The sequence below is a fragment of the Sminthopsis crassicaudata genome, chromosome 4, assembly GCF_048593235.1.
Source record: "Sminthopsis crassicaudata isolate SCR6 chromosome 4, ASM4859323v1, whole genome shotgun sequence".
NCBI lineage: Eukaryota > Metazoa > Chordata > Mammalia > Dasyuromorphia > Dasyuridae > Sminthopsis > Sminthopsis crassicaudata.
Window position 1 is genome coordinate 262,801,184 of NC_133620.1, and position 26,202 is coordinate 262,827,385.

Consider the following 26,202-nt stretch of genomic DNA (forward strand, 5'->3'; position numbering starts at 1 on the left):
ACTTTTACCTTATCAAGTTGTAAGATTGTGCTTAGGTTTCTTTTCCTTTTCTATTACAGATTCTTAAGTGAGATAGTCACTTTTACCTTAGCAATGTGTTCTTTCTTAACTGTAAGTAAGAATCAGATCCAAAATAGGATTTTTTTGACAACCGCATTTATTAAGCACTTACTATATATCTGGTAGAGTCAAAGAGTCTGACCTGACCAAATAACAACAGCATGTGCCTGGTACTGTGCTAAATAATGGGAATACAAAAAAAAATCCCATAAGCAGCTTATTTTCTAATAGAGAAAATCAGGACATATGGGGGAGGGAAAATGGTACCCATATGGGACCATGGTAAAGAAAAAATCCACAAAGGTAGATGTGATGCCCACAGAGAAAGAGAGGAATAAATGGCTGGCCTGGGCATTTCCTTTAAAACAAACTCTACCAATTTACACTAAACTGCCCTAGAATCAGTTTTTCCAAGGTGAAAAGGCTACTGAGAAGTGGAGAAAGAAAGGAGTCCAGACACTAAGCAGTGGGATGCAGAGAGAATGTGGGAGTTCCTGGTTTTCCTTCTTTTGAACAATGAAATTAAGAAATTGTTAGACCCATTCTACTTTTGAGAGAAAGAGAGAGCACTCTAATAGACATCAGATTTGATAAAGAAAGTCCGTCAATAAGTCTGTGTCAAGTTTACAATCCATTTCCCAAAAACTCTTCATTTGTTTTTTATTTCTGTGAGGGTGGTCTTTAATTATAACATAATTAGCATTTATGTTGAGCCTACTGTTTTCTAGGCACTATACAAATTTTGTCTTTTTTGATCCTTACAACAAGAATGGAAGATAGGAACTACCATTATCACTATTTATTTTATGGTTGGGAAAATTAAGACAAAAACAATGTGACTCTCCCTTGGTCACACAGCTAGTAAGTGTCTGAGGTTTTCATGACTCCAGGTTCAGCCCTCTAGTACCTATACTATATTCCAGTGGAAAAATTCCTTCTATTCCTCCTGTCTTTGATTCACTCCCATCCCCTTTCCCAGCCCTCCAATCTAAAAGCTGTCCCACTATATTTTTACCCTCTGCCTTTATTTCCTTACATGAAGATGGTGCAATATGTAGTGCTACCTCTCCTCCCCCTTTTTACCTATCCTGTTTCAGTAGAATGAATGAGAGATTCATCCAGAGCTAACATTTCGATTTTGCTATTCAACATAACCTACAAGCAGGCCAAATTTTTCCCCTTTGTGTCAGGCCATCAAATTATTTTCCTTATCTAAATCTTAGATATTTGTGCACAGTTTGTTTGTTTGTTCATTTGTTTATTTATTTATTTGTTTGTTTGTTTTTGGAGGACCATGGTTTTTGTTTGTTTCTTTCCTAGATTATGTTTATTATGAATTTTCCTATTGTTTTATTCATAGATACTGTTAATAGCAGGAATTCTTAAGCATTTTTTTGTGTGAGTCATTGATCTTGTGATGGTCTGAGGAAGGAAGCCAATAGATTTATCCATTCTTAAAATGTTTTAAAATGTATGAATATAAACATAGGCTTTCAACGGAAATCAGTTATATTGAGATAAGAATTCCTTCCTCCCTCCTCCCCCAAAAAAAACCAACCCTAACCCCTTAAATAAATATTTTACCTCCCAGACACACATACAGAATAAGAGGCCACAGAGCTGGGTTTAAGTACTACTTGTGATATATTCTTGCTGAGTAATAATCTTCTCAGTGTTCTAAACTGTGTAAGACAGTTTACAATTTATAGAAAAGGTGCCAATCTCTATTATTAGTAAAGGGCTTTCTTTATGTGGGAGTTATTATGCCAGTGAAATCACATGTCCATTCTATCCCTCTAAGGCAGTGGTTCCCAACTTTTTTGTTCCATGAACTCTTTTCAATAATAACAATAATATGTTGTGAACACCTGGGTGACTTAATATACTACTCATAATATTCTTTTAGATTTATTCATTAAATGCTTACAGTAAGTACTTTTTGTACTTACAGTACATATTACAGTAATAACTTTTTGTAGAAAAGCTCCCAAGTTAAAATTTCTATAATTATAAAATACAAAATTACATCCTACCTATAATTATAAAAGTTCAAATAATAAAATTATAAAATAATTGAGTATCTTAAGTGAGATTCTATGTTAAAAGAAGTAATCCAGCAAGATATCCTATATGCTTATAATTTGATTTAATTTCAGTGTTGGGCCTTTTTAATTGAACAATGTTTTACAATATTTTGGCTCAACACCAGACAAAGGTTCTTAAATCTTGTTGGTTCTTTATTGAGTTTATTTCTGTAGCTTGATTTAAAATGAGGATAAAAGTGAAAATGCTTACCTATACAAATATGTGGTGTAAAAAAAAAAAGAGAGAGAGCTTTATAAGTTCTTTTTCCTGAGAGATGAAAAAAAATCTCTAAAGATGCAATGTTCTTCTTTGTTAGTTATCATACCAGCTACACTTTTATAGAAATTGCTGAATGAATGAATGATCTTTCAACCAGTTCATTTGAAAGTTCTCCAGGTTGAAGAATAGTAATGTAATAGTAACATAAGCAGAAGGATAAGTTTAAATGGGAAAATAGACAGAAGCAGTATAAGGTTTGATTCCTTAGGATTGCTTTTAATGTAAATGCCTAATTGGTTTTTCAAATTGTCTGATATTTGTGTTGCTAGAATAAAAAGGTTCATAGATTAAATGATTACAAGTGTAACAGCAGCAAGGGAGCCTCTCTGATACAGTGTATAGGACACAAATGAGGATTCTGCTTAAAAGATCTAAGAAATAAGTATTTTTTTTAAACTTGAGTGATATCTTATTCCTTGAAACATAATTTCAATATGTTAAGATATTGAATAGGGTTGACTATGAAGGACTAGATTATGAGGGACATTTAAACAGGGGTTCTTGAGCAGAAGAGTAAGCTATATGGTCAGACTTGTGGCTTGGGAACTATACTCAGTAATTTTTATTTCATAAGAGTGAAATTAAAATGTATTTTTCAAAATCAGTCATAGTATTGTGATCATTGGTTATTAAAGTGATAAAAATATGTCTGATCTGATTAAAATTGACAGAATTATTAGTCATATCTCAAAAAAATTTTTCTTTACTCCATGAAGGTTTATGTATGTCCCTTGTACTATGTAAATGCTCTTATTGGTATTGTTCCTGAAGACTTGACTTAACTAATATAAAAACTTGAGAATAAGAAACTTTAAGATGGTAGCAATCCTAAATATTATATGTCTAGTTCAAGATTGGTAGAATTCATGAACAGAAATACTTGAGACTATGAAAAGAAAATATGAAATGTCTGTCCTAATGGGAGGGAGATAGCTAGCTGAAAGCTCATTGCTTATTAATAAATAGTTGTTAGATTAATGAAAAAAAATCAAAAGTTGTAAAAGTTCTTCCAGAGAAAAGTGAAGACAGAATATCTCACCTTACATTTTAAAGTACTTTGTGGTTTACAAAGATACTTTTCTCAGAATAACTTTTTGAGATAATCTGGTAGAATATTATCTCCATTTTATGATGGAGGGTAATAATCAGAGAGATTAAATCATTTGCTCATGTTTACCTTGATAGAAAGTGGCCAAGAATACCAGAATTTAAACCCAGATGTTCACATCCTCTTTCCTCTCTGTTAGAAGAATTAATTTTTTTGGCAAATTAATTTCTCTGCCAGTGAATGAGCATGCCCAATGGACAGTCAGATCAAGTTAACAAGTATTTCTTCATTACTTTTGTGCTAAGTGTTGAGATCATAAAGAAAGGTGGTCTCAAGAAAAGAAAGGGAGGGAGTTACTATGTCCCTTTTGAACAAGGAAAAAAATGGGCTTCAAAATTATCAGATTGTGATCTTTTTTTTTTTTTTTTTTTTTCCTTCGAGGTACTTAATCTAGCAACACCCTCACTAATCTGGATACTATTCATCTGGCCACACAATTGAGAACCATAATAAACGGAAAAGAATGTCCTGAGCAAAGGAAGATGTCACAAAGTCCATGTCCTGGAAGCTCATTTATTTGAATCATAGGAGACAGTTCTGTTTAGGTTTTCCCCAAACCTGTTTCCTCTTCTTTCCCACAGTTTTAACAAGCTTTATTGTTGGGTTTATTAAATTCTTAGCAAATTAGAGGAGAAAATACAATACAACTCCATAGAGCTGGTAGTGGGGTGTGTCAGGACAGATCAGAGTTGAGTTCTATAAAAAACAGATCTTGCAGCTCTAAGAAGAGTCTTTTTTTTTTTTTTTTTTTTTTTTTTTTTTTTTTTTTTTAACCAGTAAAGTGAAAAACAGAACTTTTAGGGAATCTTGGAAAAAACCTCAGAGTCTATTCAGCTTAATTTGTATCTGTTTATTGCCCTTCAAATGGCCACCCAGACATCACAGGAAAACCAGGGGTAAAAGGATTTTACTACTTTCTGACTAATTCTTGGGAGGTTTTCTCCTTTAATTTAAGGAAAAGGGATTCCAGATCACTTATTGATTTTACTATAAAAGTTGATTTAGGCCAAATGAATAGACTATAAATCAAAAGAGGTTTTGTTGTAGCAAACATCTTGGATCTGAGCTCGAGTCTTGCATGAAAAAAAAATTTACATACATCTTTTTTAAAAATTAATTGCAATGATTGAAAATCTATGTTTTCCATCCATTGTTGCTAGTTCTGTCCCTCAGAAACAAAATAAAGCTAATTAATTTCTACTTGAAAGTTCTCCAAATAGTTTAAGATTATAACCACTGTCTTTTCAATTGATAAACTTTTAGTAAATATGTTGTGCCAGGTGCTATGCTAAATAAAGCTTAGGGATACAAAAACAGACAAAAGATAGCTCCTGCCTTCAACAACTTTACAATCTAACATGCAAATAAATATATACAAGTAAGATATATACAGGATTAGTAGTAATTAACAGAGGGAAAGCTAGAATTAAGAGGAACTGGAGATATAAAAGTTAGGAGTTTGATTTTTAAAGGAATCAGTAAGAGAAGCGGAGGGAGGGAGGGAGAGCATTTTATACATGAGGGACAGCCAGAGAAAATGCCGGTGTGTCCCAAGTCATTGGACCCCCTGTCTTCTCTAAACTAACCATCCTTACTTCTTTCAGACCATCCTTGCAGTGTCTTGTTGCTAGTTCCCTCACCAAAGCAGATACAATTAGGAAATGATAGTACAATACTTTTTTAAGTTATGCTTTTTGTAGTTGAAGTGTGAAATGTTTTTAGAAAGATTTCCAACCATAGTAGTTAGAAATTTTTTAAGTCACATAATGTCCCATACTGAGGACTCAAGCTAGCCAAGGGTATTTGTCGCAACAAAAACCTCTCTTTTGAATTAGAGGTTTTGTGTCTGCCAAATTTATTTGACAGAATACAAAATGAACTTAATCAAGAGATGCCCTGGAATCTTCTTTCCTAGAGTTGTAGAGTTGTAGTCAAGAAAAAATGAATGTGAAAAAAAAAAGAAAGAAAGAAAAAATGAATGTGGTTAGTTGTAATCTGTTATGAGTATGATAACCATATTTGCAATCCCAGTAGACCAAGAGAGCCTTGCAAATTCTGGGTACTGTATTTATGGTATAGTATTTTAATATTGGAATTGGAAGTCTAGGAAGGCAGGACTTTAACTTCGAACTTATTGATAATAGTTGTGATGTTAATAATAAAGAGTTTGACTTTTCCACCCTTTCTTATTTATCTTTAAAAAACAAACTTGGGTCATCTTAGACAGTCATATATGTTCTCAATAATTTCTTTTATTTTTCACTACAACATTCTTTTGTGTTTTTGTAAAAGCCTTACTGAGACATAGGATTAAAAGGGACCTAAAGAAGTCATCTGTATGGTTTCCTTTAGTTTCCTATTTGGATTTCAAAACACTGGTTTTGTGAAAGGAGGTAAGAAGGAATCATTTGCATGAGTGTCTCTCTCTCTCTAAATAATATAATATTTGTAATATATTGATATGTAATATATATTATATAGATCTAATAAATATAGATAGATCTAATATGTATATATGATGGCCCCTCACTTATTGTTTTGACCCCTAGCAATGTCATCCTTGTGAATGTAGCAGGGAGTCAGCCGGAAGTCATAAAAAGTAAATAGACTAGATGATATAGAGTTCATATATGTACTCATAAGAGAAGCACTCATTAGACTTGCCCATAGTAATCACATGTAGTCTCATATTGGGGGCCTGAGCCCCAATTTATAAATCTATGACAGCATGGTGTGCTCTCATCATAGAAGATACTATGCTCTATAAGCAATTATTGAATTAGCTCAGAAGAAATTCAAGATGCGCCAAGTTAGAGAAGCCGTTCGACCTGTGCCAGAGCATTCTGAGCTTGTGTTGGTCTGATACACAACTCTAGCCTAGTGATGTCATTTTTGTCCTTCAAAGAGGTAGGACAAAAGCCAGCCAATCAAATCCATGACAAATTAAAGGAGCAATTAGGGAGTGGGCAAAAAAGTTTATAAGAGGCAGGCATAAAGCGTTTTTGTTGGGTTTTTTTTTTAAGGGCAAAAACAACGAATTTTATTTTGACCATATTGGTTTGAGTACTACTCTAATGTCTTATCATGCCTGGGAATGATCTTGGGTTCTTTTTTTTTTTTTTTTTTTGGACAGAACATATGCATGGATAATTTTTCAACATTTGACCCTTGCAATCACTTCTGTTACAACTTTTCCCTTTCTTCCCTTCACCCCCTCCCCTAGATAGCAGGCAGTCCCTTACATGTTAAACATGTTAAAGTATATCTTAAATACAGTATATGTGTACATATTTATATAATTCTCTTGTTGCACAAGAAAAATTTAGAATTTAGATTTAGAAAGGTAAAAATAATCTGGGAAGAAAAACAAAAATGCAAGTAGTCCATACTCATTTCCCAGTATTCTTTCGCTGGGTGTAGCTAGTTCTATTCATTACTGATCAACTGGAACTGTATTGGATCCTCTCATTGCCAAAGATAGCCACTTCCATTAGAATTGATTTTCATACAGTATTGTTGTCAAAATGTATAGTGATCTTCTGGTTCTGCTTGTTTCACTCAGCATCAATTGATGTAAGTCTCTCCAAGCCTCTCTATATTCATCCTGCTGGTCATTTCTTACAGAATAATAATATTCCATAACATTCATATACCACAATATATTCAGCCCTTCTCCAATTGGTGGGCATCCATTCATTTTCCAGTTTCTAGACACTACAAAAAGAGCTGCCAGAAACATTTTGGCACATACAGGTTCCTTTCCCTTCTTTAGAGTATTTCCTTGGGATATAAGCCCAGTAGTAGCACTGCTGGGTCAAAGGGCATGCGCAGTTTGATAACTTTTTGGGCATAGTTCCAAATTGATCTCCAGAATTATTGGATTTGTTCACAACTCCACCAACAATACATCAGTGTCCCAGTTTTCCCCGCATCCCCTCCAACATTTGTCATTGTTTTTTCCTGTCAATTTAGCCAATCTGAGAGTGATGTAGTGATATCTCAGAGTTGTCTTAATTTGCATTTCTCTGATCAGTAGTGATTTGGAGCATTCTTTCATATGGGTGGAAATAGTTTCAATTTCATCATCTGATGTCTGTTCATATCCTTTGATCATTTGTCTTCTCCCCCCCCCCAACCCCCGGGGTTAAGTGACTTGCCCAGGGTCACACAGCTAGGAAGTGTTAAGTGTCTGAGACCACATTTGAACTGGGGTCCTCCTGAATTCAAGGCTGGTGCTCTATCCACTGCGCCACCTAGCTGCCCCTTGATCATTTATCAATTGGAGAATGGCTTGATTTCTTATAAATTAGAATCAATTTTCTATATATTTTGGAAATGAGGCCTTTATCAGAACCTTTAACTGTAAAAAATTTTCCCAGTTTATTGCTTCCCTTCTAATCTTGTCTGCATTAGTTTTATTTGTACAAAAGGTTTTTTTAACTTGATAAAATCACAATTTTCTATTTTGTGATCAATAATGATCTCGAGTTCTTCTTCGGTCACAAATTCCTCCTCCACAAGTCTGAGAGGTAAATTATGCTATGTTTTTCTAATTTATTTATAATCTCATTCTTTATGCCTAAATCATGAACCCATTTTGATTTTATCTTCTCCAGATCATTTTATAGATGAACTGTAGGTTAAGTGATTTGCCCAAGGTCATAGCTAGTAGCTAGTAAGTGTCTGATTCCAGAAGGAAAATGAATCTTCCTCACTTTAAGCCCCTGTACACTACACACTATACCTGTACCCCACATTTAACATGGGGCAGTCAACTATAGACACCTCAGTAAGTTCTGAAGATATCATTATATTGCATATTGATATTTGATTTTTGGAATGGAAAGTCATTAAAATACATTGTTATATTCTGAATATATTAAGGTGGGGACAGGATTTAACTCATTTTTTAAAGTCCTCATCTGAAGTAGTTGGGGGGGGGTTGGTTATATTGAGGTTTAAGTGGATACATTTTAGTTACTTTAGAAAATTGACATTGAGCCTCCACCAATTGGAAGTCCCGATAAGATCTTGCCAAAAGGTAAAGAGAGGATGGATGTGACAGAAGAATGTTCCGGAGTGAAAAAAATTCAGAGGTAGATGTACCAGGGCAAGCAGACTTCAGGTGCTGAGGTGAGTTCTAAGATTAGGTGTAGTATAATAGCTACGTTATAGTTTTGAAATCTGGAAAGTTAGGAGTAGAGTGTGGAAGGGAGAAATGCTGGATTTTAAATCAGAGAACCTGGTTTCTGCCTCTTATTAGCTCTGGATGTCACTGGGTGATTTACATGATCTTAACCTAACCTCTCTAGAGGGGTCTTGGTTTCTACAGGTATAAAATGGCAGGGTGGAGGGGAGGGATGATGGAGTTGGGTTAGCCTAAATCTGGGTTCCTTAAACTGTTTCTACTCTCAGCCCCTTTTTGCCTGAGAAATTTTTAAGCAACTCTTGTCTTGAATCTGAGCTGAGGTGTTTCTGGGAGCATTCCTACACGTTCAGTGCAAAGTATGCATGTTGGGTGTTGGAAAGCATGGCTGCGGTGAAGTTGTGTGAAATAGCACAGGCAAGCGCTGCTAGAAATGTCTTAAGATTCATTACACATTGATTTTTTTAAATTAATTTTTGGTCATTGCATTCAGAAACCTTTTATTGTTGCCAGATTTTTTCAGAAACCCCACATTCAGTTATGTGACTTCTATATGAGGTCCCAACTCACAATTTAAGAAGCTTTGGACTATATGATTTAAAGTCCCTTCCCCCTTTAAATCTGCATGTCTATCTAATTATTCCCTATTTTCTTATAGTGCTAGAATATAGGTGCCAGGAGAATAAGAAAAGTTGGGAATGCTTAAAGTTTCCCGGGAGGTTATGAATTATCACAAGGGAAATGAGCGTTTCTAGATATCCATCTTTTTTTTTTTTTTTTTTTTTTAAATCAGGAAATGAAATTTGTGTATCTTAAAGAATAAACTATAGAATTTGAAGTTTCAGCTAGTTCATTGGTACCTCTTCTTAACAATCTTTTATTGAATGAACTACTGGGCAGTGTTAATCCCAACACTGAGCTTGTTCCATAAACTTTTCTTGGTCAGTAGGCTTACTTGAATAATTTGACTAAACTGTCTTGACAGTATTAATCTGATGTTGGCAAGCAAATCCAAGGGAAAGAGCCTTGCAGTTTTTTTTTTTCTTCCCAAACAAGGCTGAAGCTTTTAAATGAAAATCTAGTTGATATCAGACAATACATATTAAATTAAATAAGTTATAGTATATCCTAGGTACAATATATATGTGCAGAACCGAATTTGTTGTTGTTATTGCAAAGGAAGAATTGGATTCAGAAGGTAAAAATAACCTGGGAAGAAAAACAAAAATGCTAACAATTTACATTCACTTCCCAGTGTTCCTTCTCTGGGTGTAGCTGATTCTGTCCATCATTGATCAATTGGAACTGAATTAGATCTTCTCTGTTGAAGATATTCACTTCCATCAGAATACATCCTCATACAGTATCATTGTTGAAGTGTATAATGTTCTCCTAGTTCTGCTCGTTTCCCTCAGCATCAGTTGATGTAAGTCTCTCCAAGCCTCTCTGTATTCATCCTATTGGTTATTTCTTACAGAACAATAATATTCCATAACATTCATATACTGTAATTTACCCAACCATTCTCCAATTGACGGACATCCATTCATTTTCCAGTTTCTAGCTACTTCAAAAAGGATTACCAATCGTTCTTTTCTCTTAATGAAATATCTTAATGTCCTACCTCTAGGTCTCTCTCTCTCTCTCTCTCTCTTTTTTTTTTTTTTTTTTTTTTTTTGCTGAGGCAATTGGGGCTAAGTGACTTGCCCAGAGTCACACAGCTTAGAAGTGTTAAGTGTCTGAGGCCAGATTTGAACCCCAGTCTTCCTGACTTTGGGGCTAATGCTCTATCCATTGCACCACCTAGTGCCCCATTGAGTCCTTTTAAGCTAAAGATGAGGCCAGAGAGTCTGGTAAAGCAACTTGTAACAAGAGTTAGCCTGGATTCAAACTCCAATGCTTTTGACTCCAAATACAGCATTCTTTCAGCCTAAACTAGGGAATTGTTTTCAGTATCACCTATGACCTATCTTTTCTAAAAGGATGCTGGTTTTTTTGAATTTCAGTTTTCTTTCCCCATTTAAAGAGATGTAGTTTGTGTTCCTACAGTGGAAAGCCCCAGGGCTTTTCCTATGTGTAAAGCATATTCATTTTCTATTGGAAACTTAGTTCATCTCTGGTTAATATGACTTAAAAACTCTCATCAATTACCTCTTCATTTTCTACAAGTGAAGTTGTTCCTCATTTTGCCTTTTGAGACCAAGAAGACCCAATCTTATCCCCTTTGTACATGTCGGCTTTCCTACTTCCTTTCCTCATTAGAAACAAGTGTTTTAGTGGGGACTTCTTTATGCTTCTCCTTCACCTCCCAGTTTACCATATCCTGATTAACCGTCCCTTTCTACCACTACCTTGGTACTGAAGTTTGATTTCCCCCCTCTATTCTTCCCCCCCCAAGCCACCTGATACTAAAACTGCCATTTCTATCTTATTACTCACCATCTGTTTTCTGAATAAAGATCCCCCCACCTACTCACCTTGGAAACTTTGCTTCCTACATCTTTGGAGCCCTGGGTTCCATGATCCCAACCTGCCTCTTTAAGAGCCTTTTGTCAATTGACTGTAAGGGAGAAAGAGCAATTCTTGGTATTTTATGGGAGTTGGGGAGAAGGGAGCAGATTGGAAAGAAGGGGCATGTTTATGGCCTTTCTCTAATGATCTTTCTTTGTTCCTTTTTGGGAATGGAGTACTTCAATTAGGGTTCCTTTCAAACATAGTTGCCTCAGTTCTTGATGATAGAATAAACTAAGGATGGTGAGCTCTTCTCTAAAATTACTTTATGGATTACACCCACACCTGTTATTTATTTATTTTTTAAAATAGTCTTTCCCCTTGAATGTATAAGATGTAGGTGGCCACATTTATATATATATGTATACACACACACACACACATACATATATATGTATATACATATATATATATGGAAAGATACATAATTTGAGTTCTACTATATCTTAATTATTATATTTTTGAGTACCTTTGTCTTAACCTCACTCTATAAGCTTTAATATAAAGTTTAAATAAGACGAGATCTATAGGTCACTTTATAAACTTTGAAATGATATGTGAAAGTTATTGAGTTTTTAATTTTTTTCCAGTATATTCATTGGATGGGTACTGGGCCCAAACTTTGTAGCTGTTCTTCACTTTTTCTGATAAGCCTTACAGTTATTTGGTAAATATACATTAGGCCACATGGTGGTGCTCATTGAAGTACTACAATAGAGTACAAAAGGCTCTAAATTTTGACTAAAAAGTCCTGGGTTTGAATCCTGACATTGGACTCAGATTAGCTAAAAATTGACTTCCTTTTTTTCCATAAAATTGCTGAGTCAGTAATCTTCTCTACTCTATAAAACACTATGATCCTATGTTTCTATCATCTTGACTTTCTACCAAGACTTACTTCTCTATAGAAAAAATGAATAATCTTATAATCAAGATAGTCCTTATGTGTTCAATAAATAGGCTTTTGTGGGCCAGAGGGAATCTGAGCACTATTAGTAACTAGGTTACCATCAGGGACATCATTTCTATGGAAAGCTGTGTTCAGGGTAGCAAAAAGTCAATTTGCAGTCCACATTTTGGATTGTTAGTTGAGATATTACCTTGAATCCATTATACAATAGAAATAACAATTCTAGAGTTGAGAGAAATCTGAGTTCCCATCCCATTTCTGATGCTTAATCCTTCATGATTTTAGGCAAGGTCAGTTTACTTCCTTGGACATCCTGTTCCTCTTAAAATGAGAGGATTGAATTTGGTCATCTTAGATTGCTTCTGTGATTTAAAAATCCATTAGTTCATTTTCTCCCTTAGCTATTTATTTACTATTGACAGTTTTAGCTGATGAGAGTATCCTTAAAGTAAGTACATTCAAGACATAGCAAGGTTAGCACAATTGTGAAGTTTGTCACAGCACCTTAATATAGCACTCATGGTATGTGGCAAGAAGTTCTAAAGAAATTAAAAAAGAAGGACCCTGGAGTGTAATTGCCTGATAAGAAGAACTGATGTTTGTGTAAGATTTTAAGATTTAATAGGTGTTTCCTTTATAATAGCCATGTTGTAATTCCAGCATAGGCTGAGAGATTAATTGACCTGCCCTGATGGTCAGTTAGCTATTATATTTTTTAGAACCAGAATTTATATTGAGATATCCTGAGTCCAAGTTTAAGATTCATTCCAATAGGACATAATGATTACATCTAGTATTCTTTAAAAAAAAAAAAAAACAACAACAACACCCCCAAAAAACAACAGTTCAAAGAAAATTAATTCTATCAATCTGCCTAGAAAAATCACTTTTTTGTATTACCTCAGATTAGAACTCCTGCTTTGAAAGAACATTTGTAGCTAGCTTCATTTCTAATGAAGCTAGTTCTGTGTTGATGATTTTAGTGTGCAATGGACTTAGGTTCATCAGTGAAAGTGAGTTACTTTCTGATAAATTTAATTTGGTATGTAAAATATAATATTATTGACTATAGAGTTATGCTCTTAATGAATATATAATTCCATTCCAGATTTAGGACTCCTTATAGTCTTCATGTAATGCAAGTCATGGATGCCTTTTTTTTTCCTTCAGTTTTTTTCCTTCAGAATTTTTAATTAGGCTTTTTTTTTTTTTTAAATAATTTAGATACATAAAAATGATTTAGCTTCCCCCCTCAATATTATTCAAGCTCATGTTTTAAAATGTGGGGGGAAGGTTCTTAAATCTTAAAATTTGTTGATCTGAATTTCACAGAAACTTTTTAGGACTGTAAGAGATCTGAGGATCTGTCCTCTCCCTTTTCAAGATTAGGAGACTGAGATATTGAAAGGTGAGATGACTTATCTAAATTCACTTGGTATTTGGTGGCAGAGCTAGACTAGAACTTTGTTCTCCCAGTGTTCTTTTATTAAAAAAAAAAAAAAAAACTTAAAACAATTTTTTTTTCTTTTTTGTTATGGAATTAATAATCAACAAACATTTCACTTTGGAAGAACAAGAGGATTATATGTGAAATTGAGAATTTCTGTAACATGTGTTGTTTTTTAAAGTATAGATGAAGTTTAACAAAGTACTCCCAAAATTACATTCTTTTTCTTATGTCTTTCATTATTGATCCTCCCTTTTTTGCATTTTTATTTTGTACCACCAACACACTCCCAAAATAGAAGTCTTCTCCTTATACTCAAGAAAACCTTGCTCAAATGTTAGCTGTGACCTAAAAATGGCTATTTCCTTCTATACTTCTAGCCTATTCCATATCTCCCAAGTGGGAGGGATGCCAATCAGCAATCTTCCAACATCATAGAATCATCTGATAGGGAGAAATATAATTCAACAAAGCCAAGACAAATGTCAATCCAGGCTGACTACATAGGCAGTGATCCACACCTAAGTCCCCCACCTCTGCTATGAATGGAAAGAAGTACTTTCTCTTATTTCCTGTTTGGGACATCATTGTAATTATATGTTGTTAAGAAGTAAAATATCAAAAACCAACCTATTTTGTCACCTAATTTTCTCAAACTAGTTAGGCTATATAGCACATCTTAAGTTTTTAAGCTTAATAACACTTTCTCACGTTTATATAATGCTTTAAGGTTTGCAAAGCACTTTGTACAAATATATCAGTTGATCCTTACAATAATCCACAAAGGAACTGAGACAGATAGAGGTTAGATGATTTACCTAGGTTCACATAGCTAGTCTGATGCTAGATTTATTCAGGTCTTCCTGACTGAATGAGCTCTGTATGCACTGTACCAAAGCTTTTTAAATGTGTGACAACTCCATTTGGGGTCATGTAACTGAAATGTGGAGGCCACAAAGAATTTAGCCACAGTAAAATGCATCAAATATTCTACCAAGATTTAATTGTAAATCTTGTATTTTTATGTAAAGTAAGCAAGCACATCCATTTAATTAATAGGAAGCTGATTTGATTTGATGTGATGTTGAAAATTAATAATTTTGATTTGAACATTTATTTATAACTTAGTTGGCTAAACATGATTGTAACACAGATATTTATGGAAGGAATATTATTATTATTATTTTTTTTTTTTTTTTCAGGGATTTGGAAAGAATCTTTATTTTTTTTTTTTTTTTTTTTTTTATTTTATAATTATAACATTTTTTGACAGTACATATGCATGGGTAATTTTTTACAACATTATCCCTTGCACTTACTTCTATTCAGATTTTTTCCCTTCCTCCCCCAACCCCCTCCCCCTGATGGCAAGCAGTCTTATATATGTTAAATATATTACAGTATAATTTAGATACAATATATGTGTGTAGAACCGAATTTTTTGTTGCACAGGAAGAATTGGATTCAGAAGGTAAAAATAACAGTTTACATTCATTTCCCAGTCCTTTTCTGGATGTAGCTGGTTCTGTCCATCATTAATCAATTGGAATTGGATTAGCTCTTCTCTATGTTGTAGAAATCCACTTCCATCAGCATACATCCTCGTACAGTATCATTGTTGAAGTGTATAATGATCTTCTGGTTCTGCTCGTTTCACTCAGCATCAGTTGATGTAAGTCTCTCCAAGCCTCTCTGTATTTCTCCTGTTGGTCATTTCTTATAGAACAGTAATATTCCATAACATTCATATACCATAGTTTACCCAACCATTCTCCAATTGATGGACATCCATTCATCTTCCAGCTTCTAGCCACTATGAAAAGGGCTGCCACAAACATTTTGGCACATACAGGACCCTTTCCCTTCTCTAGTAGTTCCTTGGGGTATAAGCCCAGTAGTAGTATGGCTGGGTCAAAGGGTATGCACATTTTGATAACTTTTTGGGCATAATTCCAGATTGCTCTCCAGAATGGTTGGATTCTTTCACAACTCCACCAACAATGCATCAGTGTCCCAGTTTTCCCACAGCCCCTCCAACATTCATCGTTATTTGTTCCTGTCATTTTAGCCAATCTGACAGGTGTGTAATGATACCTCAGAGTTGTCTTAATTTGCATTTCTCTGATCAATAGTGATTTGGAACACTCTTTCATATGAGTGGAAATAGTTTTAATTTCATCATCTGAAAATTGTCTGTTCATATCCTTTGACCATTTATCAATTGGAGAATGGCTTGATTTCTTATAAATTAAAGTCAATTCTCTGTATATTTTGGAGATGAGGCCTTTATCAGAACCTTTAACTGTAAAAATTTTTTCCCAATTTGTTACTTCCCTTCTAATCTTGTTTGCATTAGTTTTGTTTGTGCAGAAACTTTTTAATTTGGTGTAATCAAAATGTTCTATTTTGTGATCAATAATGGTCTCTAGTTCTCCCTTGGACACAAACTTGGAAGGAATATTATTAAAAGATTTACATAATAAAGTCTAGGTTCAAAACCCAATGGTGCTACTTACTGCCTATATACTGTGCATCAAGACATTTCACTTCTGGGCTTCCATTTCTTCATCCTTAAAATGAAAGAATTGGATTCAGTGATCTCCAAGATTCCTTTACAACTCTTAAATTGTAACCTATTTGGGATTACCAAGTGAAATAATTCTAGGGCAAATCCATAGTTGGTTTGTTTCTTAAAAATTAAAAAAAGATCCACATTCATATTGCATCTCTAAACTTGGAATAATGGTAAGAAATGAATTTGGAGTTACGGTTAAAGTTCTGTTCTGATTCTTATTACTAAAAAAATGAATAGACATCTGTTACTTTTGAGATTTTGGTCAGGTGGCTTAATTTCACTGATCCGCAAAAAAGAAGGGAATGGACTATTTGACTAGTTTGTCTTAGCTCAAATTCTATGATCCTAAGATTCTAAAGGATGTTGTCTTAAACTTTTTTCATTTGAAGACTCTTTCCATTCAAGAAATTTTTATGTTATATGATCCCAGGTATATATAAAGTAGACATATAAATCAAACATTTACTGATAATGAATCATAAAAATTATATTTTAAAACAATTCCTTGGTAAACACATAATTTTATTATTTATTGAAGATGAAAGCCAGTTTGTATACTAATTAAATGAATGTACTTGTTTATTTTTTCCATAAAGAATTAAAACCTTGTTGAAATATTTGATACATTTTACTGCTGCTGAATTTTTTGCTACCCTTATATTCAGTTATGGAGTTGTAGTCCAAATTTAAGAAACTTTATTTTGAACTGTAGTTTGCTACTAAAGAGAGGATTTTCTTTGAGATTCTTTTGAAAGGCAATGGAAGAAAAATGAGAGTGTTTTAGAGTTGGCATGTGGGATGAGTTTTCAAAAATGATTTGTGGCAAAATTCTAGGACTAAACCATTTGATTTATGTCACTTTGTATATCCTCATTATTTTACATACATATAATGTTGGTTTACTTTGTTCATTCAGTGCATGGCCTAATTCTGTACTGAAGTTTTCTTGGCAAAGATAATGTGGTTTGCCATTTTCTTCAGTTATTAGGCAGAGGTTGTGTTGTACCCAGGGTCACACTAAGTGAGTGTATGAGGCCAGATTTAACAGGTCTTTTGACTCCAGGCTCAGTGTTCTATTAAACTATTTACCTGTCTCCCCAACCTAGCATATAGTTTATTTATTTATTTATTTATTTGTTTATGATGCCTTTTGGTTGATTAAATACTGAGATTGAACTTTTTTTCCCCCCTTTGAAGACAAAAAGAGTTTGGCAATCTGGCTTACTTTAATTCACCAGTTTACTAAATAAGTTCATCTAAATGCCATATCTTTGCTATCCAAATATCATCCAGGTAGAGGCAGTAAGTGGCTGTCATTTGAGCTGGCCCTTAAAGAACTTGTACAATTTCAGTAAGTAAAGAAACTGGTAAGGGAAGAGATTTATTTCAGTAACTTCTTAAAAATGCTTGTGTACAAGTACAAGAGTGTAAGTTCTTAAATTCAAGAATTAATTTGCTTTTCATATAGTTTCAGTGCCATGTATATGTAGTTTCATTTATATGTATGTAACATAGATATAAATTTATACACACACACATAGAGTATTTTATAATGGGAAGAGGAAAGGGTGGGATAGACAGAGGTAGGAAATCAAAATATCATTTAGAGAACAGGAAGTAGACCAGTGGCTAAATTATAAGGAAGTAATGGAAGAAGTTGGGGGTAAATAGATTTAAAAATTAATCTGGTGCCCTGATAGATGAATTGGGATAAATAGTTTGGTGATCATCTGGGTTTTAAGGGCCTGTCCAAAGGATAATAGAAATTAAAAAAAAAAAAAAAAAAAAAAAAAGACAAGGTTTATACTTCAAATTGTTTTTCAGCCTTATAGAGAAACAAAGATTTTTACTCTCTGTAGTATGGAAATTTTGTATTACATGTTATACTATGGTTGAACCATCCCTAAACTCTAAACCCTCTAAAAGGAAAATCCATATCCTCTTGGCCTGTTAATGGAAAACAGTAGATATCAAACTAATTTATACTATGCACTATTCCAGGCATCCTTAATTCCTTTGATATAGATATTTTCTTTTGTGTAAATTACAACTCCTCTATAAGTTAGTAAAAGATATTTGGGGATTACTGTAGTTTTGATAGGGAAATATCAATTCCTTTATTATCCAGTTGCCAACTGGCCTCTGACTTTAACTGGGCTCCTCCTTGGAAGATAGACTGGCAGCTTTCCCTTGCTTGGGGGTTTTTGCATAAGCCCTCCTTTTTCACATCCCTTCCATAATGAGGCAATGAATTTGCATGGTACTAGAGTCATAGATCCTGGATTAGAATCTTCTGGACCTCAGTTTTCTGATCTGATGAGGAGGTTGGACTAGCTGACTTCTGAGGTCTTTCCCTCAGCTTTAGATATCTAAGAGACAGTCGGATGATGAACTGTCTTGAACTTTGTCCTCAATTCAGCAAGCATATTTTTAGTATCTCCTGAGTCCCCAACACCCTTCTAGGCACTGTCTGTATTTAAAAGCATTTTTTAAATCTTATTGGCTAGCTTTATAGGAAGGATAAAGTTTTTCATGCTTGTTCAAGCATGCATTTAATTACTTTAGCTGTACTGTATGTCCAAGTTATTGCTCCCAGCAACAATATAATATGAAAAGCAAAGTGGGATGTAAAATGGTTTTCTATTTGCTTAGTGCCTTTTAATCTTGTCAGCATATCTCTGAGGTTTAAAGCCCCACCCTCATTAAAACAAAAAAATACAGTTCTTATTTTAGTTGTATATGATATCATGTAGATATTGTATCAAATGTGAAAGAAAAAAATGAAGTTGAGACAACTTAAATTGTCTCAGGATGGCTGACATTCTTTGCTGAAATCTTAACTATTGGAAGTACTGTTTTGCAGAGGAATGAGGGATTAAGGTAACTTCTGCCCCTCCCCTTTGGCAGGAAAGTGGAAGAGTATATTAGGAATGTTTGGTTAAAGCCAGGCTGTGAAGCATTTGGAGTAACAGACTGAATTTGTATTTTATTTGGTAGAGAATAGAAAGTTGCTTTGTTTTTTGAGCTGAGGAGTGATCAGATCTGCGAATTAGGAAAAGGAGTGAGAATGATAGATTGGCAAAGAGAAATTGGATTCTAAAAGTCCAGGTGAAGGTAAGGGATACTGAAAGTGACTAATATCAACGAGAAGGAATAATTCAAGCATTTTTATTTATTTATTTTTTTTTTTTGTTAAGGACCTATGTGCTGCGTGCTAAGAATACAAAATCACATATGAAACTTTTATTTCCTTCAAGATACTAATAAGAGATAACATACCTATATAGAGCTATACAAGGTCACCCTAGAGGTTAATGTCCAAGTTCTGAGGAATCCAGGGGGAAAAAAATTAGTGATGAAGAAAAGTAGTATTTGAGCTGTGTCTTGAAGGAAGCCAAGATTTCCCAGAGGCAGAGGTGGGGAACAGAATGGACTGTGCAGAGTATCAAAATGGATGGAAGGAGCAGCAAATAAATCAATATACCAGGATAGAGTATCTAGGAGTATGTAAGAGTAAGGAAACTCTGGGTGAGGTAGAAGACCCTTCAGCCCAGAGGGAACCTGCTGATAATGTCTGGTTTCCCTCTCCATCTCCCCTAAGGGCTCTCACCCTTCCTGAGAAGTCCCTGAGGATGTGACCACTGTGTTCTACTTGAAGTAAGGGATACTTACTGTAAGAGGCATTTACATATCAATAGGGCTTATAGTTAACACTTGTGCAGTGTGCTGTGGTGATGTAATGGTTCTATAGTTGGCACATGCTCAGTGTGCTGTAGTGATGTAATCCTGCTATAAAGTATTTAAGGGCTGAAAGGACTTGAAATTAATACTCCATCTTTGACTAGCCTTGTGGGTCCCCCTGCCTCTTTCACTAAGAGCAAGGACTGGCTGGTCCCGAGATCTTCCAGAGAGCTAGTCTGGATGGTATATTTTGGCACCCCAGTGTAGGGGCTGTAGAAAGCAGAATATTTTAATCACCCCGATGTGGGGGTTCTAGAAAGCAATGGTGCATTTTATTACCCCAACTTGGAGGCTCTAGAAAGCACACTACACAAAAGAAATTCACACTATAGCATACCAGATGAGTGGTCATCTAGTCCCTGCCGGAAGACCTTTAACAAGGATTTAAATCCATTCTACTTTTGGATGACTCTACTTTGTCTTTAAACTCTAAAACTGATTCTTAGCAATTTCTACTCATTACTCCTGATTCTGACCAAAAAAAAGTCCTCTTGGACTAGAATGACTAACTCTCATTCTGATAGATATACAGATTTTTCTACTGTTTTTATTCCATTGTGTAGAAGGTCGGTGTTTAGAGACAAGTCTAATGTCTACGTTTTATGATCTTATTAAATTTAGTTCTTCAGGAGAATACCAGTGTTCTCTTCTTCCCCTACCTCCCAATTAATAAGCACTTATTTTCACCCTCTAAAACAAGGTTTTTGTAACCACTCTGCATAGTTAAGTAAAGCAAATTCTCAACATTTGTTATGACCAAAAATGCTTGTAAAATTATGTACCTTAAGTTGATCTCTTCACGGAGAAATATGTAGTATCACTAATTCCTCAGGGTCTCTTGATGGGTCATTGCAGTCATCAAAATCCTTATCTTTCAAATGTGTTTGCTTTTGCTGTGCTGTTGCCATAGTATAAATTGCTCTTCTGGTTTTGTTAACTGTACTCTCTATTAGATCATTCAGGTCTCTCTGAAACCAATTTCATTTTTAAATTTCATTGTTTTAGTAGTATTTCATTATATTCATAGAGCATTATTTGTTTAGCCATTACCTAGCTGATAGGTGCATTCATCTTGTCCAGTTCTTTATCTCTATAAAAATGACTGCTATAAATTTTTGCATATGTGTCCCTTCTTCCCTCCTTTTGTGGTATTGGGAAATACCAGTATTCTACTATTTCAGTATGACCTTAGGCCATGAAAGAACACTATAGGTTCCAAAATAATTAAAATTAAAAATCATGCCAAAGGCCATGAAGAAATCTTTGGTGGGCGTAGAAAGAATGAAATATATTGTACATGAAGTTGCAAAGGAGTAGTGGAATAAAGGTTGACATGAAAGATTCATATGAATGAAGAATGTAGACTGATTGTTGGGGTAGTGATTCGATCTTATTAAATTAACAAGGAGCCATGTTTTTAAAGGTGTTCTGCTGTGCATTCTCTTTTATTGGAATATTGTCTAGTGAACAAGTGTTCATTAGACACTCAAGTTTCTCTTTGTGTACTCAGTCTAGTTAAAATGTCAAGGTAAATTAAATTTTAGAAATCTGTTGCCTTAGAGGAAGACTTTTAGTTACGTAGGACCTTGTTGTTTTAGAGGACCTTTTCAGGAGGAAACATAGTTTTTAGTTCTGCCCTTTACTGTTATACTAGTATTTTTTATGAGGCTTTTTTTTTTTTTTAATTGATGGGCTAAGGAAAGAAAAGGACCAAGGGGAAAGTAGTAGCAAGAGATAGTTTCCTCCATCAGACCCCTTTTGCATTGGCTTGGATTCTTACCTCTAAAATTGAGGGAGACCTCCTAGACCACTTTTGTTTTATAGGTGTGGAAACACAGACCCAAGATTGACTTGCCTAATGCCCCAAAAGTAGCACATATCATAAAGAAGATGAGAATCCGGGATTGTTTTCTTGGAGATACAATATTTTTTTCACTTACTTGTGTCTTTTCCAGGCATCCATGGTAGTATCTTGAGTGTTTATTGTATACAAAGTACAAATACCTAAACATTTAATTATAAATTCAGATGGATACTTACAAGAATTTTTTTAGATAAATATTGTAAAAAGTAATTAATTCTAAAAAGAATTTTGTCTTCCCTTAGGCAATTGGGATTAAGTGACTTGCCCAGGGTCACACATCTAGGCTGTGTCTGAGGTCCGATTTGAACTCAGATCCTCTTGAATTCAGGGCTGGTACCCCATCCATTGCACCACCTAGCTGCCCCAATGCTTTTTTTTCTTGTCTGAAATATTTTACAAAATCAAGTAGATTTCCAAAAATTGCTAAGCTAGATTCATATCTGTTTATCTGAATGCATTTTTCCTTGTTTGGTTTATTTCTATTCTGAAGTCTTTGTTTAAGAAGTTAAAACAAATCCTGGTTTGTCATAATTATCACTTGATATCTGTCAAGTGCTTTTAAAATTTATAAGCACCTTTCGTACGTTATTTTCTTGGAGCTTTATAAAACAACCCTGTGAAGTTTGTATTGTAGGTAAAATTTGTTCCCCTTTTTACAGATGAAGAAACTGAGACTCATAAAAGAAAAGTAATTTACCCAAGAATCATACAGCTAGTAAATAGTGGGATTTGATTTTGAGACCAAAGCTGAATACATATACAGCATTGCAATGGACCAATAATCAGATGGGGGTTTTTCTGTTTGGTTTATATTTTGACTGGTGGGCCAAGTTCAAGTAGGGTGTAAAATCAGATCAGTTCCCATCCCCACTCAACTTAACTTTGAACTTTAGAGTGATTTAGGAATATGAAAAATATGAAAAATATTTCATAATGCTGACAAAATAGGAAACTAACCAACCTTAGAGTGGAGAAAAGTTCTTCCTCCCAGGAAATACAAGGAAGCCACATAAAATAATTTGCATGATAAATGAGAACCTGGAGACCTACCATTCAGAGTAACTTTGGCTGGGTTACAGATTATTGAAATTCCCCAGCTCTTTTATGGCTTGTATTTTTTATATATAGATAAAGGGAGGAAGGGGGGAGGGGGAGAGAGGAAAGGATGGAACAGAACGGGGAAGGGGAGGGGGAAGATAGATTTGTTTTATTTTGTATTTTATTTGAGTGGAGGATGGGTAAGGTTGGGCCCAAAGGACGATAAAGGACTTGGGTAAAAGTCCCCTCCACAAATCATCTGACAAATTAAAATTATCTTCCGGTTAGTGACTACATACCTTTCTTAGGAGTGGTGTTTCCAATAGAATCCCTCAGTAATAAGGATAAGGATTTATTTCTCTCCTAAAAAAAAGTGGAGGGGAGATTAGAATAGGTACTTTTCTGAAGGCCCCTTCTAACTTCCAAACTACACCATCCTGAAATACACAAAATAAGTAGACAAAATTGAGAATTATATTTTAATTTAGAAAGTTCCGTCACCTAGCAGTAAGAAGATTATTCAAATGCTGTACAGTCCAAGAATAGCCTGTATATCTCCTGTATAGGACCCTTAATTGTACTCTGTGTTGTCTTTCTTCGACAGTTTCTTCCATTTTTAAAATTTTTGCATTTGCCTAGCTACACTTGCTGTCAACCTCTGTTTCACCCTCAATCAGATTCCAAACCTTCTTAGAAGGAATTACAATTCTTTTAAAGATGGCCATAAGGAGATGCTATTAAATCACTTTGGTTTAGTAGGCACTTAAAATACAGAGAACTAGGTCATTTACCTATTTTATTTGTGATATCTTAATTGGATTACTATTGTGGAACTTGTATAAAGTTTAGCCATTGGTTTGAGTACATGTCATAAATTTTCATGATGTTCTTTTAAATTAAATTATCAAACCTGTAGGGGCAGCTAGGTGGTACAGTAGAGAGCTGGATCTGGAAGTCATATTCCTAAGTTCAAATCTGGACTCAGATACTAGCTACTGTCAGTCAAACCTGTTTCTTTTTGGAAGAAAGAAATTTAAAACAATTTTTTTCCCCTCTAGATGCATAATTTCATTTTGTCCAGGGTCACACAGCCAGTATATTTGTTGAGGTGTAACTTGAAACTTTGAGGACTGTCCTTTAAGCATTGTGCCATAAGTCATTTGGGTAAATATTTTTTTGGTCAATATTTCACTGATAGCATCTTCCATCTAAGAACCAGCTTAGGTAAATACAGAGGAGATCCTTACCAGCAGATTGGCTATTAGATGTTTGATTCTTCGGCCATGAAAATCCATAGGAGAGAAAAAACAGAAAATGGTCTTCAGCCCTGCATATCCCTTTTCTGCTTCTACCATGATGGTACCTGAGTGACAGAATTGGGTTTAAAAGTGTCATGAAGCTAACATTTAGACCTCCTATAAATGTTTAATTACTGATCCTCTAAATGTAAGCCCTTTGTCTAGAGGCCTACATGAAGATAGACTATTGGAGGAAATAAACCATGTCAATAATCATTTCAGACATTCATGCTACAAATGAAACTGTAAGACTAGGAAAGTAGGCAAATGGTAGGTTTCATCATGTACCCAAAGATTATTATAAAACAATTTTAGGACATGCTTTGGACATCTTACCATGGAAATCTCATGATTGATATCTAGATATCTATATCCATAAAGACTCATACAACTTAATGTGCTAAAAATATGCAAAAAACAAAGTAGCAAAGGTCTAGGAATAACTTGATAATCAGTGGCTTTAATGTGAAAATAGACGTAGAAGAGGGCATTAAGAAAAAAGTGTTACTAAATACAATTTAGTTTTAGTTTTTGTTTTTTTTTAAAGAAAATATTCCCAAAGATGTCTAGGTTTTTAGTTAGTTTAGATTTTCCTGGATAAAATATTTTTACCATTGTATTCATTATCAGCCATGTGTTTCAGAGAAAGCAACAGAATTTTGTTTTCTTAAATTCAGAGTCAGTCTCTTGGCTATATGAAAAATTTTGCTGTTCTGCAAATTTACAAAACATAGTAGCTGTTAATTCATTATTTTAGAGTTACTTGCAAACTATAGTATAATTAAAAGCATAAGAATAGTTTAGTTTGAGGGTTTGGAAATGTTCAGTATTATTGTAAAGAAAATAACTGCATAGCCAGAAGATTTGCTACAGGTTAGTACTTTGAAAAGGGTCTTCCCATAATACATTTTTATCTCTAGGCTCCTGAAAGGTAACTGATAAGAATTATCAACTTTGCCCTGGTAGTCAATTTTCTAATACATTTAAAACAATTTCACAACATGTTGTAAGATAAAAAGATTATTACTCTTTGCATGACCAGTTCTTGAAGCAGGTTAGTTTGGAGCATATCTGCGAAAGCTGGTATCCTTACTAGAATGCATAATTCCTAACATTTATTGTTTCCACTGTCTGATATTATTGAGTGGAAGAAGAAAAATGTATTTTGGAGAGTAACAATTCAGATTATCATTGAAAGAGTGTATGTACTATGACCAGTTTGAAAGAATGTTAATTTGTTTTTCTTTTCTCAACTTCTTTATTTCATATAGGTGGAATACATGTTGGTAGCTTTTGATCACCAAAATAAAAAAGTACGTGTGGTCCTGAAAGGAGAGGAAGTCCTTGAAGCATTGCAAGAAAAAGGAGAAAGAAAAAACCCAAAGTAAGCAGTTTATAATCGACATGCTTAGTGCTTACTATTACAGTCCTGCAGTTGAATTAAGTTCATTAATTAAAGTTCAATATTAAGTTCATTAAATGTTTAATTGTTTTTTTTTAAATGATCTTCAGATACAGAACTCAAGACTTATTTGACTAAAGTTATTTTAGACATATTCTTTTCCCCTTTTAAAAAAAATATACCATTGCATGGGATAGAGCTTGATTTCTGAAGACAATGATAAAACATATCTTCCTCTTCTACGATCAGATAGTAAATAAGTACAAAATGAGGAATATATTGACCCATCAAAGACGGGTTGTGGTTAATTTGTTAAAAGAGAGGGTGACTTTGCAAAGAGAAATAATCACTTAGGAGCAACAGTTGTTATGGGAGAAATATCTCCATTTTTGAGTTTCTGTAGTAGGTTACTGCTGCTGAATGAACCTATCATAACACAGAAGTCATAAAGATAAAAGCTTAGGGTTTAATTATACTTCAGGTTCAGGGATTGGGGGGGAGTAGGAGTGGTGTGTGTATGTGTGTGTGTGGAGGGGGTCCTAAACCCAGATTGGAGTTTCAGGTAAGTCTCTGTAGAGAAAATAATGCCAGAGGGAGAAATAATTCTTTTGCATGTTAAAATCTCTTCTGTTAGGCTATAAAAGATAATAATCTTAAGCTTCCTTCTGTGTCACAAAGCTTGAATAAACTAAGGTAGGACAAATTGGTAAACTGACAAGATACAAATTTAAACTGAGT

The 26,202-nt window shown here is 34.3% G+C and overlaps 1 protein-coding gene across 2 annotated transcripts in view; it reads left to right on the forward strand.

Moving 5' to 3' along the window:
• GCLC (glutamate-cysteine ligase catalytic subunit) overlaps positions 1–26,202 on the forward strand; it is a 72,440-nt gene that overhangs the window by 11,079 nt on the left and 35,159 nt on the right. For both annotated transcript variants that reach the window (XM_074310640.1, XM_074310639.1), the window contains exon 3: positions 25,334–25,446. In XM_074310640.1, coding sequence (XP_074166741.1) covers positions 25,334–25,446 — 113 coding nt within the window. The remainder of the gene's footprint in view (positions 1–25,333; positions 25,447–26,202) is intronic.